Consider the following 19,425-nt stretch of genomic DNA (forward strand, 5'->3'; position numbering starts at 1 on the left):
CATTTAGTTTGATCCTCTATTATGATGTTTTTAAATAGTTTCCATGCAGTCTGCAAGCATTTCACTTTTGTGACTGTTGCTTTTAATTTTCCTTTAATTAGCATCTTCATTTTTGTGTAGTTTACCAAAGAACCTACCACAGTAGCATTTAACTTCAAAAAGGGATTTTCCCTCAACCAGGATATTAACTTTAATTACATTACTGAGCAGTTCAACTATATTCACCTCTTGGGCCACATCCTGTGCTCCACTTAGACTAAATCAAGAACTGCCTCTCTCCTTGTGGATTCCAGGTCTAGCTACTCCAAGAAGCAGTCATTAATGGTGTCTAGAAAGTTTACCTCTGCATCCTGTCATGAGGTGATGTGTATCCAGTCAATATGGGGATGGTTGAAATGCCCCATTATTACTAGTTCTTTTATTGTTATAACCTCTCTAATCTCCCAGAACACTTCACCATCACTATCCTGGTCACATGGTCAGTAGTACATTTCTACTGCTATACTCTTGTTCAAGCATGGAATTTCTATCCATAGAGTTTTATGGTACAGTTAGATTCATTCTGATTTCTTTCATGTATAGTGCCACCTCCAGACCAGCATAACTTACTCTGTCACTCCTATCTATTTTGTACCCTGGTATAACTGTGTCTCATTAATTATTGTTGTTCCACCAAGTTTCTGTGATGTCTATTATATCAATATTCTTATTCAATACCAGGCACTCAAGTTCACCTATCTTAGTATTTAGATTTCTAGCATTTATATGCAAGCACTTATGAAATTTGCCAATAATTTAGTTGTCTGCCTTCATAGGATGTAATTGAATGACACACTTTCATTTGACTGTTTCTCTTTAGTCCTACCTGTATTATATCAATTTCCATCCTTTCCTCTTTACTAAAATATCGAGTATATCCTTAAATAAATCCTTCTCTAAGACATAGCTGTGTCCAGCTCCTCTGCACCTGTCGGCTTTCCTCTAGCCCTTTGTTTAAAAACTCTTCTATGACCTTTTTAGTTTTCCATGCCAGCAATCTGGTTCTCTTTTGGTTTAGGTGGAATCCAAGCTTCCTGTATAGGCTCCTCCTTTCCCCAGTTCCTAATTAACTCCCTCCTTTGAATACCATTGATTCATCCATGTATTGAGACCTTGCAGTTCTGCCGAGCTAACTGGTCCTGTGTGTGGAACTGGAAGCACTTCCGATAATGCTACCATGGAGGTCCTGGACTTTAATCTTTTACCTAGCATTTGCTCCCCCATCTCCATTGTGTCAAACACAATCTACTTGTCTTCACTTTCAAGGCCCTTCACAGCCTATCCCCTTATGTATCTATCCTCTCTTATATGCTGTCAAGATGCCAACACCCGCCAATACTTTGCCAGTGATGCTAGCTTTCACTGTCCATTTATTAAAATTACAATCAATCACTGCCACTGTGCTTTCTTCTATGCTGCCCCCCATGCATGGCAGGAGTTGCCTGTAAACACTGGTAAAGCCACCTCATTGTCCTCTTTCAAACGCTCTTCTACTGTGATTCTTACTAGAAGCTTGACAATGGTTATGCAGCTAGTGTTTTGTGGCCACAGCTTATGCTTACCAGTATTGTCTCATTGTTTCCTTGTACTCCCCCATCTGTCTGTGTCCACCTGTTGTCTCTTGTCTTATACTTAAATTGTAAAGTCTTTGGAACAGATTCCATCTTTTTGTTAATGGTTATACAATCCCTAGCACAGGCATTCATGTTGGGGCCCATTGGTGCTACCACAATACAAATAAATAAAATAATAATAATAATAAAAAAGTGAATATGGAGAATAGATAGGTAGGTGAGTGGCTCTTAGTTTTCAACTGCCTTCTCAACCTCTCAGTTGCCCCTATCAACTAGGGTTGCTGCCTGTCCACTTTTCCATAGCGGAAAGGATTTAGGTGGGAACTACCCAACTTGGTCATAGCAGGTAACAGCTATTCTGATGCAGCAAAGAGAGAATTATGGAATGACCTTCTGTGTTCACTTTGAGATGGCATCAGAGAGATGAGGGGTTTATCCAGGAGCAATTAAGGAGGGATATTCCATCTACTTACGTAGAAATGTGCCAGGAAATAGAATTTAAAAGGCATGATAAAACTATATCTAGTGGCCTGCTACTTAGGTTCCCAGATTCAACAACTGTCAGTTTCATAACTACAGAGTTATTGGGGGGGGACGGGGGGACACACAATAATGGGGATCTGATTGACTGTGGGAACACCCAGACCTGTACTGTTATAGAGAGATTAGGACTAGGTGGACATAGAACATTAGTCAGGAGCAGACCGATAATTGACATTTGCCAACTGTTTCACTGGTTTTGTTCATCTAAGGCTTTGTCTCAGGAGCACATGAAGATAGCTAATCTTTGGTTCCAGATTTTTAATGCACAACAAGCTAGTAAGACCACCAACTTCCTTGATCTAATCATCTATGAAACACAGAATCTTGCATGTGTTAGACACTTGGCTGGCTTGCTTACCTGGTGCTGTGTTATATGTCTGGGTAGGTGTTTAATTCTGATTGTATACTCTTGTTCTTACTGTTAATTTCATTTCTTACCTCAGCTTACTTTTGGAGGATATGGCTTTGGAGTTGCTAAGACTCCTTGTTCTTTGTTATTCCAACATCTGTGGCAATAATTCTTGTATATTTGCTTGAGATCTGATGGACTCCATAGAAACCAGAGAATTTTATCCAATATAGTTACTGACTTTATTCCTGGTGGGCATACTGTGGATTCGTTTTTTGGGATGTGATTGGAAATACAGTATGTTAACCCTGCCACATTTAGTCATCAGAACTTCAGCAGCTTTCTGAAGGGTTCTCATATTTGCTGACAGGAAAAAGCACTCTGCCATTCTGTGACAATGCTGATGATACTTATATCTCCATTACCTTTTATCAAAGTCCGAGTCCATAGACTCATTATATTCTCATTGTTTGATAGGGATGTGATTGAAAACATACTTGCTGTGATTCAACCTGGATCAGAAGAAAGTGATGCTTGCTGGAAAAAAGGAAACAAGTAAAGGAATGGCCAGAGATTATGTCTGTACCATCTATTTATAGTCTGTACCTACTTTTCACTGAAATTGTTCACTATCTCCAATACTGCTGCTGGACCCTATAGCCAACTAATTAGGAGAATATGGGCATTCTTCTCTAATGCAATACTTCCCAATGGATATCTATAACTTTGTCAAATGCAGGAGCCATGTCTTCCTATGAGTTTTTATACAGAATCTAGCACAATGAATCCCAATCTGGACTAGGGTCTCTGGATGGTACCATAATGCAAGTAATTGATAATAATTTGTCTCCTCTGGGCTTGACCTCTTGTGACACCTCTATAATGCTCTCTGTTTATAACTACCCTGCAAACCCCAGTCAGTGAAGAATGCAGATGCCCACCTTCCAGGTGGAACAGGCCCATTTGAATCTCTGCCAGTGTTTAAGATACCTGTAACATTTGCACTGGCTTTCAGTTCTCTTCTGACTGCAAATTACGGTGCTGGTGAAGACCTTTAAAGCATGAATGACCTAGGATCAACTTATCTGAAAGACTGTCTTTTACTCCATCATAGCAATCAGGATCAGTCAGGAAACTCTTAATGTCAATTCCTAAAATTGAACACTGCATGAATGATAGCTGGGATTTCCAAGTTGAAGGCTACAGACTTGGGAAATTGTGTACACTGCCTATCCATTAAAGCTGCAGCATCCTCCAGCATGTAACTATTTTTATTTTGCTCTGAGTTTGTTTTTTGTGAATGCATTATTGCCAATCCCAAGTACTTTGCATTTGTCTTTATTGAATTTCATCCTTTTTACTTCAGACCACTTCTACAGTTTGTCCGGATCATTTTGAATTTTAATCCTTTTCCCCAAAACATTTGCAATTCCTCCCAACTTGGAATCACCTTTATAAGGGTGCTCTTTATGCCATTATCTAAATCACTGATGAAGATATTGAACAGAACTGGACACAGAACTGATCCCTGTGGGACCCCACTTGATATGCCTTTCCAGCTTGACTGTGAACCACTGATAACTACTCTCTGGGAATGGTTTTCCAACCACTTATGCACCCACCTTATAGTAGCTCCATCTAGGTTGTATTTCCCTACTTTGTTTATGAGAAGGTCGTGCAAGACAGTATCAAAAGCCTTACTGAAGTCAAGATAAGCCATATCTACCACTTCCCCCCATTCACAAGGCTTGTTACCCTGTCAAAGAAAGCTATTAGGTTGGTTCGACATGATTTGTTCTTGACAAATCCATGTTGACTGTTACATATCACCGTATTATCTTCTAGGTGTTTGCAAATTGAATGGCGTATCTAATTTAAGTTTTAATCTCCGTAATTGAAACACCTAGCTACTACTGCAACAAGTATAGAAATGTTATAATAAATGTGTATTCTACTTTATTTTTGTAAGACTAACACTATACAAGAGTTCAATGGAACTTACTCACATGCTTAAAGTTAATAACGTGTGTGTTTGCAGAATCAAGGTTTATGATTTGTATGTCTGTTATATCCACCTGTTGCCTTATATTTAGAGCCTTTATGCGAATGTTTAACTTTACTACTATGAGTAGTTACTGTGGCAGCAAAGTTAGGCACATGTGGTTTATGTGGGATTGGCGCATTAGACTGTAAACTCTTTGGGGCAGGGACTGTGTTTTTGTTCTGTGTGTGCACAGTGCACAGTACTATGGGGGCCTGCTCTATAGCTGGGGTTCCTAGGTGCTATTTCAATGCAAATAATAATCAAAGAATAATAATAATATATTTACAAGATGTACAATTGAGCACATTTTGCAATGCATGTTTCTCGGATTAATTTCTTTGTTCACTTAAGTTTCTATCCTGCAACAAGCTCCATTCAGACAGACCCCTGAACCTGCCAGAAGGCAATGGGTTCAACCTACACAGATGCTATTGTAAGACTGAGGCCTCACAGATTAACATATAAAGTTTAATCATTTTCAGTAATGAGGCATCCAGCCATTACTGTGAATTAGCTGTTGTGTTCAGATGAATGAAGGGAGCACAGGACTGGATTCCAAAAGACATAAGAAAATGTTTTTCTACTGCACATGCTCAAACCAGCTTATTCAAACAGTCATAACTTTATGAAATCAAAACTATTCTTTCAAACCACGCAGAGCAACATATAGCAAAGAGTACTAATTTTATGGAAAGGCTCTTATACTGTAAACATTCCTACCTTTAGGCATAAATAGTAATTCCACTAACTTCTATAGGGCTACTCACAAGCTTAAAATTATGCACACTGGCAAATGTTTACAAGATCTGGCCTCAGTTTGAGCAACTGGTGGATGTTAATTGCCACCCTTCATTTGAGGAAAAATGTAAAGAGCAACTGAGCTACTTTATAGAATAGACAACTGGAAACAATATGGGCCTTTGCCCAAAACAAAATTATATCCAAGGCCAGAGTAGGTTTTAGCCATATGGCGCAAGAAGTGGATCCTATGGTGATCTCAGGGGCAGGTGTTGATTGGACTGGACTGTTGTGTTTGTTCCAGGGAAGCAGTGAGAAATTCCATAGAAACAGACAGAAAAGGATACAGCAGACCAAGCAGTAGGAGCATGGCTCTGAGAAAAAACCTACGGAGAGAGAGTGTTTTGGGCTCAGTACCGGCTAGAAACGGACTTGGAACGTGAGAAAAGTAACTGTATCTTGCTGTTTAATTCCTGCTGTATTTCAGGAAACGACTTTGTAAATAAACAGATTACATCAAAGAACTACCTGGCTCCATCATCAATTTCTCCACCCAACTGAAGCAACCTGCAGGGGTCCAAAGATTGCCTAAGTGCTCATAACATAAAGTGGTAATAATATATATTTTTTCAAAAATGGTACAATGCTATGACCATTTTTTAAAAATCACCTTAATCAGACATCCAATGTGAAAACTGCAACCTCAAAACAGAATTTTTCAGAAAGCTATCAAATGAAAAACGAAGTTGTAACTGAAACTGTTTTGAAATCTTAACTATTTTTGGTGCTACCCTTGACTGGTATGGTTTCTAATTCATTTAAAAAAAATTTTATATATAGTGGCACTTTTAAAAGGAAACTAATAGCTTTGAAGAGATCAAAAGAAAAAGCATGTGGAGCCTAAAGATAAAAGCTTAGCAATTTTACTCATTTGGAGTTGTAGATTCAATTCTGGTTTACTTATTTTATTTATTTTTAGGAAAAAGTTTTTCACTAGGAGGGTGGTGGAATCTCCATCTTCAGAGGTTTTTAAGCTGCAGCTTGACAAAGCCCTGGCTAGGATAATTTAGCTGAGGTTAGTCCTGCTTTGAGCTGGGGCTGGACCAGATGACCTCCTGGAGGTCCCTTCCAACTCTATGATTCTAAGCCTGCCAAGTCTCAATCAACTAGAGGGGGACATTTTTAAATTTTGGATTAGTTTTAAGGCCATTTAAAAAGTATCTCCCTTTTGTGATGAAAAATTTGGTTATGTGTTTCAGTGAGACAATTAAAATCTTACTTAGCATAATTTTTTAAAAATCCCACAACATTGAAACTGATACACACAGCTTGAGACAAAGCTCAGTATTCGTATCTTGCACCTGCTCTCCATGCAATACCTTCACTTTCAAGATCAATCCAACTCATATTTAGGTTAAATATGAAACAAAACTGAAGTAAGTCTTTAAAAAAAAAGTGAAAATTAGTTTAATCACTTGTGCGGGAGACTCTCTCATTGGAAACTAATTTTAAAGGAGTTTTTAAGGCATCAGTCTTACTCTTGTGATAAAGGATTTTGCAGTATGTTTCAATAAAAAACTTAAAATCTTACTCAGGATTATTTTGAACAACTCTCTTTCTGCCTCATCTTGAAACCACCTATGGACATTACCAGAAAAATAAGATTTTAACTAAGCTGCCAAATAAATGGCTTGACATATATTACCCTATAAGATTATGAATATGTACTGGCTTTCTGTCTCAGGACAGGCAGATTAGTTCTTCCTAGCTATTCATTTCACCTTTTTGGGGGTGATACTTCGATGTAAAGCTACTGATTTGCCTGTAGATTAAGTTTAATCCAGCTCCTTTAAAACTTGTTTTTCTTTAAGAAAAGCATTGTGAGTTTTCTCAGCATTGTGTTGTTTTTTCTAATCACTGGATCACTTATTTATGATATTCTTTGAAGGTCTCTTTATTTGTTTTATATATTTTTTTCAAGGTCACAGTATCATGCGACTGTGAAATGTTTTTAAGGTTACTGAATCATCACTCTGCAGCATTTTTTCATACTCATTTGGCGACTTTCCCACTTTACCCCTAAAATCCTTACTGGTGATACCTTCCCATGACTATTGGATCCTCGGACCTCACATGCTTGAGATGCACTACACAGATCCCATTCGGTGATGAGTACCCACCGACTCCCTGGATACTTAGTCAGTGAGTTTTTCCCAGGCACACCGGAGGCCCATGTAGCAATGCTTTTCCTACTCTCACAAGCCATTTCAGTGACGCTTAGAAATCCTGTGTGCCCTCCAGACCCCCTTTGGCGGCGTTTACCCATCCGTGGGCCAGACTGCTAGTCAATGGCACTTTGCCAGGCCCCTCTGGATCCCCAGCCTGTGACAGATCCTTGGACCCTCCCCACGCTTGTTGTTGCCACGACAGCCCGGTGAGTAGCCTTATCTGCGTGCGACCTGGAGCAGCAACAAGCCGGGGGGGAGGGGGCAGGTGGCAGTGGGCTTAGAGGCCGCTGGTGAAGGTCACGGACAGGGCCTCCCTCACTCGTTCACCCACCTCCTTCCGGGTGACGATCAGCTGGTAGAAATCCTTGCTGGGAGCCGGGGCCTGCGCGCGGGCCTCAAACAGGTCCTCCTGCAGCAGAGACGCCATTTTGAGACGCTGGCAAGCGGTGACTATGGCAACCAGGAAGGGGTGGGCATCACGAGAGGTCACTGGGAGCCCAGCCCCCTCTTAAAGGGACCGGGTCGATATTAACGCTCTAGCCCAGCGGGGTCTTCGCCCCAGCGGCGAGGAGGTTCCTGTACACCCCTTAGTTGCTAAAAACAACCCCTCCAGCCCAGTTGACCTGAGGGGAAATACTTGCACGGACCCAGGGGTGACGACCCCGGCGGAAGGATACCGCTTACTAGGCCAAGAAACGCCTGGGAGCGCAGGGAAGCAGGACTAGCAAGGCGCCAGTCTGAGGGTTTCGCGGGGGGTGGCCAGCCGGGCAGGGGGAGTGCGTTTAGGCCGGGGGGGCGGGCAGGGGCTGCGGGCCCTGTCGGGGGGTAAAGTAGTCCCTGGCCTCCCCCTGTGCCACTGGAAGGGGTTCGGCGGAGGCGGACGGCGCGCTGGTCGGTGCTGCGGCTTCAGCTGATAATTGAAGGGAAGGGAAGCTGCTGCTGGGGTGGCACGGAGCGTCTGCGGAGGCCGCATCGGGACAAACTAGGTACATGGGGCCTCTCTCTCGGGTACTGAGGATGTGAAGGGGGTGCTGGGCCCCTAAGCTGCCCCACGCTCTCTTGGCTAGGCCTGTTGTGTCACCCTCGGTATGAGCTCAGCTGCCCTTCCCCGTCTGTCCGGGGCAAGGGGGGAGGGGAGACGCGCCATCCTAGGCATTGTTTGTGGGGGAGTGAGTATTGGGGTCTGGGGGGAGGCGTAATGATGGGGGTGCATACCATGGGGGAGAGAAGGGCCCGAAGAGCGCCCTAGGTTCAATAATGGGCTTCTGGTGGCACTGGTGAGGCCCTCCATGAGGAAGGAGACGGGGAAGGGATGAGGGGGTGGAGGTGGCAGAAATGGATCTGACAAAATGGCCAAACAGCAACTGGAATCTGCCCTCAATGCACCCCCACTGCCCCCAAAATATTAACGGGCGAAGAGTTGCCCCCCAGCCCCGTCTCATACAATGTCCCTGGAGCCCCAAGGTGCGGGACTCGCCTCCCCACCAGCTACGACTAGCTCTGTGGCCTGGGTAGTTGCTAACACAAAAGGCTAGTGCTAGGGTTGACGCTACTGCACCCGATTTGTATTTGCCTCCCCCCATTAACCACCTTTCCCTTTTGCTGCTATACTTGTTTTTTAAGGAGCTATCGAGTCTCCCTTTTTTAACAATAGCAACAATAAGCCCAGTCTGAGAAAGAAAAGGCGAAATAATCAACCGCCATCCGTATTTACCAAACTGGGGGTGGGGGGTTGATTCGAGTTACAATACTGACTACCCGGAGATGATGATTTCCACCCGCATCGGTTCAGAGCTGATTTTTTTGGTTTGCTTTCTGTGAAGAAACCAGTTCCTTGGTCCTGCCATTTGTTTGCATAATGCTCACACGTTTAATTTTCTCTTCCCCCGTCGCCCCCCTTACTACTAGCCCCGCGATATGTATCGGTCAGAGTGGCTGCGTGTTGGGGAGCCGTGAAGATTTTTGTGCTGCTCACAGCACTCGTGCCGATCCCTACCTAACTGCTGCCCTGGCTGTCTAGGGCTGGTAAACAAACCGATGCCGGGGCTTTTACCAGACCTGCAGGCCCATCTTCCTGCTGTTCAACTTTTTTATTGTTCCCCCTCCCCTGCCGCCTCCTAATGCACTGCCTCATCGTGTTTCTCCGCAGTTTTAAGGGACTGGGAGTCTGAAAGTCTAGACTAGTGAACCGGAAAATAATAGGGGGAAGAGTGGAAAGTTGTATCACGGGCTTTGGGGGGGAAAAACATCGACGTATGGAACAAAGGTCCTGCCTGTAATGGAGTGAGAGGCCTGCAATGTGACGCCCGATTGTGTCGCATTTACACAAGGGAAAGAAATGAGAGCTTGGCATTGGCCTAAATGCACTTCATAAGTCTAGCATACAGTTTGGAAACCTTTTTAAAGTGCGTTCAATTTGTTTTCAGGATGGTTTTGATATGTGTAGCCATCCACTAATCTTCCTCATTCAGGGTGAGTTTCAGTGTAAACAATCTTTCTCCACCCCTTTACCCTGTTCAGCAGCAGTATTGATAACACTGGATTTAAGGCCATATCATAAAAGTTTACTATAATAGGGTGACTTTCTGAGTTTCTCTATTTGGGAGCATAAGCTTACATTTATATTCAAATATTGAGTTTCATGGAGTTCTTTTGGCTGTCAAAACAAAGGCAACTTAAATAAGGGATAGTTAATTAAAGCACAGCCACATCCTGTATCACAAAAGAGAGGAATTTCAAGAACTATATTTAAAAAAACAAAAACAAAATGAGGGAAATTTCCTCAAAATGAAATACTTGGTGGGTTTGCCTCTGTGCAAAGTACATATAGAAATATCGTGTATATATCAGGCATCAGCTAACAATCTTATTATTAAGGATGTCATCGATTCCAGTATGTACCCTATTTTCTTCCTCTCTTCTCCTTTTTTTTAACTCCTGTCCCCAAGAGTTCTGTGATTTGGTGGCTTTTTTGGTTTTTTTTTAAAATAGATGACCAGGTAATGTATAATATAGTGCCTGATATGGTTAAGTTAAACAAGTAAACTGTCACTTAACATATTAAAAGGCTAAAATATTGTCAGACTAGTACAATGAGCCTAAAAGCAATATTGTAGTGAGTAAATACTGCAAATAAGGCAACTTATTGAGACAACTGATTACTAAGCAGTTTTCAAAATGGTCTAACAAAAATTGTCGTATGCTTTAACTTTTTTAACACACTTACTAAATTTCTAAGACACTCAACCAACTTGAGAAATGAATTTGCATTGATGGTTCTTTTCCTGAGAAGAATCGTCTCTAACATCAAGATGGCTAACATTCAGGGACTGTGAACAAACAGCTATCTAAGATACCACATTGACAGTTTCATCACAGCAAAGACCCCAGAATTTTCAGGATTTTATAGATGAATGAGCTAATGCTCCTCTTTCAAAGGAAAGAATGGAACCAATTAAGGACTATACTGGGGTGGCCAAACCGTGGCTCATGAGCCACATGCAGCTCTTTTAAAATTAAAGTATGGCCTCCATTCTCTGCCTACCAGACTGGGGTGGAGAGCTCAGAGCTTTTGACCTGCATCAGGGTGGTGGGCATAGAGCATTCTGCTCAGTGGGGAGGAAGGTCTCAAAGGGTCAGTAAGTTTGGCCACCTCTGGACTATGCTGTCTACTTCAGCTAGGGACCACAGGCAAGGGGTCAGTGTTTTGTTTCTGTGAACAGATATATCTCTCCAAAACTAGACCCTGAAAGCACATTAAGATTAGACTAAATGTTATGTAGCTTCAAAAACAAGGAAATGCCTAATTGTAGCTAAGATACAAAGCTATGGACAACAAAACATGAATTGCCAAAGCCTTTGAACAGTGTCAGTGCGTGATATATTGCAACATCTAGGCAGAAAAGTTTTAAAAAAAAATCATTTTTGACTTTTTTTTCTTGCTTGCCTCTGTTTTGCTGTCAGATCCTTAAAATATAATGTGTAAAGAGGCCTCTTTACACTACCAAAACAACCAGTAAGATATCCTGGCTACAGATCAATTGTCTCCTTAAACCATGTTATCTATCTTAGTAAGGATCATGGCTAGTGTCTGTCTATGCTACATGTTGTGGTTCAGGATTCCATGATTGCTTGTATTTGTAGTGTAGATGGGGCCTAAATATAGCTTTGTTAGTTTTGCTAAACAATAGGACACCACAACTATGGATTAGAGATTCTAAAGATTAACTTCTAACCACCTAAGAAACCTATTAAATGATGTGTACTGATTGTTATGGTGTATTTACATTGTAACCTACTGAAAGATGTATCCTTTGTTTTAACTACGAGATGCCATACCTATCCACTGATTATGAAATCACTTCTATAAATCAGTAAATATAAATGAAAGCAGTAGAGCCCTGTAATATTTCAAGCGGTAGGGTTAGATATCCAGTTGATGTGAAGGCAATGTAATACAATGCACTGTCAAATTGACAGGAACTCAGGAGGCCTGGGTTCTGTTCCTTAGTTTTGCCTCTGCCACTGGTGTACTGGATCCCCTGGGTCAAGTCATGTCTCCTCTCTGCATCAGCTTCCTCACTTGTATACTGGAGCTATTATTTATCTTCTTTATAAAGCACTTTGAAATCCATGAGTGATATCGAAGTACTTGTCAACTTTAGGTTCCTTAGCAGTAGTAGAAATGAACTGTGACTCTCTTATCCTGGATCTGCTGATGCTGAAGGAAGGCAGTGGCACTATTAAAACAAGATTTCATGGTTGGAGAGTCTTGGCTTTGTCTGCATGTTTTGAAGTAAACTTTACTATGAACTAGCTCTTAAAACTTCATATTCATAACAGAATATTATGTCAGTAAGTGAATCAGTTACATGTTTAAGGATTTTCATAGCAATACTTAACTGATGGCTCTTGTAACTGGAAAAGCTGAAATTGACATGGGCTGTGTCTTTAGGTACCCCTTTCTTTCTTGCATTTCCAGCTTCTGCAATTTTCATGAAGTTCAGTACTATGGTAGGAAAACAGCGAGAGTTCTGTGGCAACTTAAAGACTAACAAATCTATTTGGGCATAAGCTTTCGTGGGCAGAAACCCACTTCCCATGAAAGCTTATGTCTAAATAAATTTGTTAGTCTTTAAGGTGCTACAGGACTCTCACTGTTTTGCTAAAAACAGACTAACACGGCTGCCCCTATGGTAGGAAAGTTATCTTCACTTCTTACACTTGAGAATAAACATCTGTTTCCGATAAAACTCACATAACATAGTCGGCCAAAGAAAATCATGAAACAAAAGCCAGTTATAAAACCTGAGATCAGCAATATTCTGTATATAGAATATTTCTAGTAATGTTTATTTATGATCTCAAATATACTGCCGGTTTTAAGATAACTTAAAGTTAATTACTCTCTTTAAATGCCACAAGTGGCTGAATATCATTCATTCAGTTTTGTGCAGACAAAGAATATCTTTCCATCCTGCCATATACTAGCCCTTTCTCATCGAGGTTGGAAGAACTTAGCTGCTTTAGCTATGCAAATGTGCAATTACTGGAGTTGTTCTAATTCCATGTTCTAGCACATGTAACTAAACTGCCTATGGATAGGGAGTCTAGTAGTAATTTTTGCCATGTGCTTACCAAGGCCAGTGTCACTCGTCTCATGCATATCACCCACTACAAGTATGTCTGGATTCTGTAATGTGTATGAGGAGGAGGATTGATACTACTGCTCTTAAATAGTACTGCTATCAAGATTATTGGAAAACTAGGCATGAAGTGGCTGACTTCATTTCAAGACACACTGAACACATTTGAATGTAATATGAGACCATGTTGCAAATACTGTACTTAACTAATAGTCTCATCTTTTGAGCCATGCATAATTTTTCTTTCCCCCTCACCTGAACAGAGATAATTGAGATTAACTATTGTCTGGGAGAGCTGTTGGCATTCAGTATTCAGTTGGAAACCCCATAATAGCTTTTTTACCAGAAAGCAAATTTCTGAATTTGACTGTTTCCACATGTTTTTAATAATTTATTTTATCAGGTGTTCAGTTCCTACAGTTTACAAAATGACATTCTTTGAATGACTAATAATATAGCAGCCATCTATTTCTTGAGTGTATGAGAGCAACACATCTGCAAGCCACAACGTTTTACAATAGTTAGAAGAGGGCCACCTTTAGGAAAGGATGCTTGGACATTTGGTGGAAGAGGGGTGAAGAACTCTTGATATCCATGCTGCACAGAAAGGACCACTTCTCTAAAGTCTCACTCATAAGACTCAGTACATAGTAAATTGCGAAAGACTAAATTTATCTCCCTCAGGAGAATGAAGGGCTGTTATCCCTCTTGGAATTTGAACTTGGAGTTTCAGATAATTCAGCTACCATTTTCAAATACCAATACTTTCTGATCTATTACCTGAGTCCAGGTAACCTCTGATTCTGGATTCCCTATGAACTCTCTCAAAAAAGTTTCTGGAAAACAGGATGTTCATTAATCTAAAGATATGTATATTTTACTAACAGTACAAATTACCATTTATTGCATAGCATCCATGTGAGGGATGTACTTATGAAAACTAGGTAGTAGCTTTTTTTAAGTAGAGCAATCTGTCAAAGTTTCTGTAAAGGCAAAAATGAGTATTTAAATACCTTCTTAGTCACTGTGGGTGTGGAGGGGTGGGTTTTAGGAAACTCTCATAAGGTTGCCTGTTAATGACAGCACTAGACTCCTAGGAATAGGCATATTGTTGATATTCCTTGAGACTGGTGATTGACTGCAGTTTAGTACAATTTTTTATGTGTTGGAATGTGGAAAAGGGGGTAAACAATAAGGTGGCAGAGTTCAGATGGTTAAGTCCAGAGCTGACTGCAGATTTATAAAGGGCTCTCACAAAACTTGGCGACAAAGTGGCAGATGAAATTCAATGTTGATAAGTACATTGTTGTGTGAAGTAATACACATTGGAAAACGTAATCCCAACTAAACATACAAAATGATGGGGTCAAAATTAGCTGTTACCACTAAATAAAGAGATCTTGAAGTCGTGTATAATTATCTGAAAACATCTGCTCAATGTGTAGCAGCAGTCAAAAAAAAGTTAACTGTTAGAAACCATTAAAAAAGTGATAGATAAGACAGAAAATATCACATTGCCACTACATAAATTGAATATTGCATGCAGTTCTGGTCACCCCCATCTAATAAAAAATAAATGTCCTCTTGTACCTTTTCCACTACAATAAATGATTAGGAGTAGGGAACAGCATCCATATGAGAAGAGATTAGAAAGACAGGTTTTTTTCTAAATTGTTCGTTGTAGTTTAGAAAAAGATTCATGTAAAATCGTGAATAGTGTGGAGAAAGTGAATAGGGAAGTATTAGTTATCTGTTCACATGACACAAGAATCAGGGGTTATCCAATGAGATTAATAGGCAGCAGATTGAAAATAAACAAAAGGAAGTTCTTCACATGACATACAGACAACCTGTGAAACTAGTTGGCGTTTGCAACATCACCTGGCAAAAGTATAACCCAGTTCAAAACAAAATTAGATAAGATCATGGAGGTCAGGTCTGTCAGTGACTCTTAGCCAAGATGGCCAGGAATGCAACCTCATGCTCTGGGTATCCCTAAACTTTTGACTACCAGAAACTGGGGCTGGATGATGGGATGGATACTTCAATAATTACTCTGTTCTATTCATTCCTTCTGAAGCATCTGGCATTGGCCACTGTCAGAAGATAAGATTCTGGGCTAGGTGGACCATTGGTCTAACCCAGTATGGCCAGTCTTACGTTCATGTTGTTAACATAGTTCATATCAATCATAGTTCCAGGTACTACTTTGCCATTATAATCTAAGATCTGCTAGAACATGCTGTACTTTTAGGAAGGTTGCTTGAATGTAGAACCAAGCACATGGATGGAGTAAAGACAAGTAAATGCAGAGAGCAAAACAGATTGAAAGCGTCAGAAAGCAGGCATTCAAGGAGGGTGTGAAGTTTAATGTCTGTCCAGCTTTCTATCTTGAGTTCTTTTTTTAAAAGAAAAGGAGAGTTAATGTGAATCTTACTGATGTCACTATTATGACACAAGTTTTTTGTAAACGTTGTGCAATTCAAACAGATTTGCATATGTTCCTGACACTGGTACTCTCTATTTTTTAACTAATATTTTTGTGTTTAAGGAAAAGCCTACTGGTTTTATTGACTTTTGATCCTGAGTAGGCTTTCTTCATAATTTTTTGAACAAGCATGTTTTTGAACAAGAATAACTTTTTTTTTTTTTTAAATTTGTTAAAAGTATAGCAGTGAAACATGATTAACATTTCAACATGTTAATCAGATGGCAGTTTATCCATATTCCCTATAGTTTGATTTCCATTATGAACTACTCCTTCCTAGCATCAACCCATCCAGCATACAGACTCTTAAAACTAAATTTGTATTTGGGGAAAATGCAGACTAGTATATCTGAGGGTGCAGGACATATGTGAAACAAAACTCTTTCAAAGCAAGAAACTGGTAAAATACTAAGGTGTTAACAGTTTGAGGGAAATGGGCAGTAAATTAGACACACATATGTAATGTAGCATGGTGGGATTTCTAAAAATCCAGATTAGTTCCTGGGCTGCAGATGCGGAGAGATGTCAAGTCATGGAACAGGGGAGGTGATGATGATCCCCTTCCGTACAATCTTGGTAGCACTGTACCTGGAATACTGCGTTCATCTTTAGATTCATCTTTGTCAGAAAGATATCAACCAATGGGGGTGAGATTGGAAGATAAAAAAGATTGGGGAGTGGGTATTGATTTGAGCAAAGATTAGAAGATAAATGTGTACAAATGGGATAAACAGCAACTGGAGAGAAGGCGTGTGTGGATATGACTGCCTTTCAGCTATTTATAGATGAATACCAGTGATGGAGAGGAATTATGTAGGGTTATACAAGAGGGTACAAATAAAAATAATAGCTGCAATTGAAGTGCGGGAAAAGCTTTTTGAAAATGAGGTCTATTAACTTGACACATCTCTTTAAGCAAAGTGTTAGAAGCCACGTCTCTTGAGCCACTTAAAATGATGTTAGACAAAGCAGTAAAACTCATACTGCAGGGAACAACCCTGCATAGGTGGTAGGGCAGACTAATAGGTATCTTCGCTGTTCCAGTAAATAATAGGATGATGGAAATTAACCAGGTAGTAACTAAAATAGGATAAACATTGTGCTTGGTAGTAATAGAAATCATTTAGAAAGTGAACTTATGTTATTTTGTTACATTAAACAGGAAATAAGAGTTACATCATGCCACTAAGTTTCAGGGCGAGTGCTAAGATATGGCAATGAAAGGGTGGTTGGGAGTGGGAAACTGAATTTTGTATGGAACAGCTTGGCAAACAAATAGAAGCATTTCCTTGCCTGTGATGATTGTTCATATGCCTTCCTTGGAATATGATGATCTTGTGGTATGTCTTTTGAGTTGGAGCCTTAATACTACAGCATGTTGACAGTCTCTGGTCTAATAGCCAAAACTAGTTAATGGAGAATTTGCCATTAGCCATAGGCAGGCTTGACAGAATCTGACTTATTTTTTATAATTTTGACAGATACCAATGTTTTAAGCATTTTTTTAAAGCTTTTATTTTTATCAATTTAAATGTTCACAATGGTAGGAAATTGGAATGTCAGGCAGTTATTTAATGATGGTAGACTTGAGATTAAAAAAATTAAAGCTCAGTAGCCATAAAAACAAATTGTAAACATCACGTTAAAATATACAAAGTAAGTATTCTTCAATCAAACTAAGTTCTCAAGCAGCTGTTTTCTTAGGCTACCTAACTGTAAACTTTTTTTATTGTTGATGAAAATATTTTTGTCAGTTTTGTGTGTGGTGAAATCAACATTTACTCCTCCCCCCCTCCCCCATCTAATCCTTCCAAGTTGATGCATAGGTTATGTCCATTGTTGTCTAATGTGAAATATATAGGTGAGAGAGCTCACATATTGAAGCTTGTCTTTTTGTTCAAGAACCTGAAATTCTGGCTCCTTATTCCTTCAGTGGGAGAAATGTTTCTTAAGGAAAAACTTCTGGTTTTGCAAGCAGTCTAGCTTTCATATAAATTAATCTTTGTTTCTAGGACTTCAAATCAGTTATCTGTAGACATTGTCCTGTTGTAGGAAATGAGGAGAAACACACCCTGCAAGGGTATAGGAATTTTGGGGAGTAATGGAATGTTCCCCAAATCCATGCACTCTTTCAGAAGTGCCCTTGATCTTCAGGATCTCTTTAGAGTGACTATTTCAAATAGTCTCTGGTTAAAAGCATAGTTAGTTGATAGTCTTAAGCCTTGATCAGAGAAAAGGCTTTAGCCTTTAGAACTAGTTCTAAAGTGTATAACTAGGAATTTTGTTTGGAACTGGGTTCGGGACAGCAGAATTAATCTGGTGTTCTCATTACACATACAGTAGCAGTTCCTAGCTTGGTCGAACCAGGAAGCTTCTGAGGTATGTTTAAAGATGTCTGTCCGTCCTCTCTCCCCCTCCCCCCCAATTGTCAATTTTTGAAATCATTACTTGAAACTGATTTTATATTTCATTAGCTATTAATGTTAATTACTATTTGTGATAGGTCTCTGATTGAAAAAGTTACACAGTTTGTCTGTTATTTTCTCAACGATTGGGACATTTCTTACCTTTCTTATGGGAATATGCTTGAAGGAAAAGCATTAAACTCTTTTCTATATACTTCAGTTGTTGCTCTGTAGCAGTTTAATCAAAAGTTAAGCATGAATTTATCTAATGTAGAACTACAAATATATTGCTTTTGTTCTAGTACTAAACGTAATCTGATTTAAAAGTTGAAATCAGTGTTCTATCTACATTATGTACATTCCTCATCATGTATCTAGCTCTGGGGGAGGCAAAAGTGAGGTCTGGGTTTGAGAAGTTTTACCAAATAGCATTTCAGGTCTAGATTTATGCACTAGATAAACTTCCCACTGGTGGCAGCTCTAGTATAGGTAAGATAGTTCTAACCACCATCTAGACCTATTATGAGCAGGACATGGTGGTTGGTAGCTGGCCCACACTAGCATTCCCACTGTTACTGGTGCTACCTGGCATCTTGTCTGCAAAAGAGTTCCCAATAATGCTAACACCAGTAGAGCTGAACTAATGTTGGTAATGGTAAGAAATTAAAAAAGAAATGTTCCTACCGCCATGAAGCCAAAACTTTAAGTATTTATTTAAAAAAACAAACAGTTGTTTCAGAGATAGGAGATGACTCCTAAAGTCACCTCATTTGTCTCAACTGCCTGTCAGATTATTAAATCATCCTTTCTCCAGTATATGTTGTCTCCTACACGTCCTTGCTAGCTCTGAGCACTGTTGGTCCTTTAAAAAAAGCACTCTTGCCTTTCCTATTTAATGGCTTGTTTGTTGCAAAGGCAAGTCAACATGATCACAAACTGAAATCTAGATGATAGGTCATATGACTGTACTTGAAAAAGGAATTCTTATCAGTTGTGCTCCAGCCACCTGTCCCATATTCCTTCCCCAAATCTTGCTTGTTTAATCTTGCTTGTTGTTATGACTCAAATTACTGTCTTTCAAAGTTGTTGATTGTTTGAGTTTTTTGTTTTGCTTTTTTTCCTCTATTGGATTGACCCACAATTTTTCTGTAGTAAAACTTGTTGCCATGGAATTGAGTAGCTGCTTTGCTTTCCTAAACATGTAGACTTTTGGCACTGGCTGCTTCTTTTAGCTGGGAGATATCAAACATGAACACACATCCCCATGTATCATGTGCGCACTGAGTGACATGGCAATAGAAAGAGCAAATTGTATAAACATAGTATAACTATACTACTTAAGCATATGCAGAGAATAAAACCCCTCTAGAAA

General features: G+C 39.9%; 2 protein-coding genes across 5 annotated transcripts in view; one reads left to right on the forward strand and one right to left on the reverse strand.

Moving 5' to 3' along the window:
* FBXO36 (F-box protein 36) overlaps nucleotides 1–7,963 on the reverse strand; it is a 54,233-nt gene extending 46,270 nt beyond the window's left edge. Inside the window, exon 1 of the mRNA XM_067541872.1 lies at nucleotides 7,847–7,963. Coding sequence (XP_067397973.1) covers nucleotides 7,847–7,942 — 96 coding nt within the window. The 5' untranslated portion in view covers nucleotides 7,943–7,963. The remainder of the gene's footprint in view (nucleotides 1–7,846) is intronic.
* Nucleotides 7,964–8,350: 387 nt separating this feature from the next.
* TRIP12 (thyroid hormone receptor interactor 12) overlaps nucleotides 8,351–19,425 on the forward strand; it is a 155,245-nt gene continuing 144,170 nt past the window's right edge. For all 4 annotated transcript variants that reach the window (XM_067558547.1, XM_067558615.1, XM_067558676.1 and 1 more), the window contains exon 1: nucleotides 8,351–8,501. The gene's annotated coding sequence lies outside the window, so the exon portion shown is untranslated. The remainder of the gene's footprint in view (nucleotides 8,502–19,425) is intronic.

The sequence above is a fragment of the Emydura macquarii genome, unplaced genomic scaffold (assembly GCF_026122565.2).
Source record: "Emydura macquarii macquarii isolate MOO-44397 ecotype Brisbane River unplaced genomic scaffold, CSIRO-AGI_Emac_v2 contig_18, whole genome shotgun sequence".
NCBI classification, from domain to species: Eukaryota; Metazoa; Chordata; order Testudines; family Chelidae; genus Emydura; species Emydura macquarii.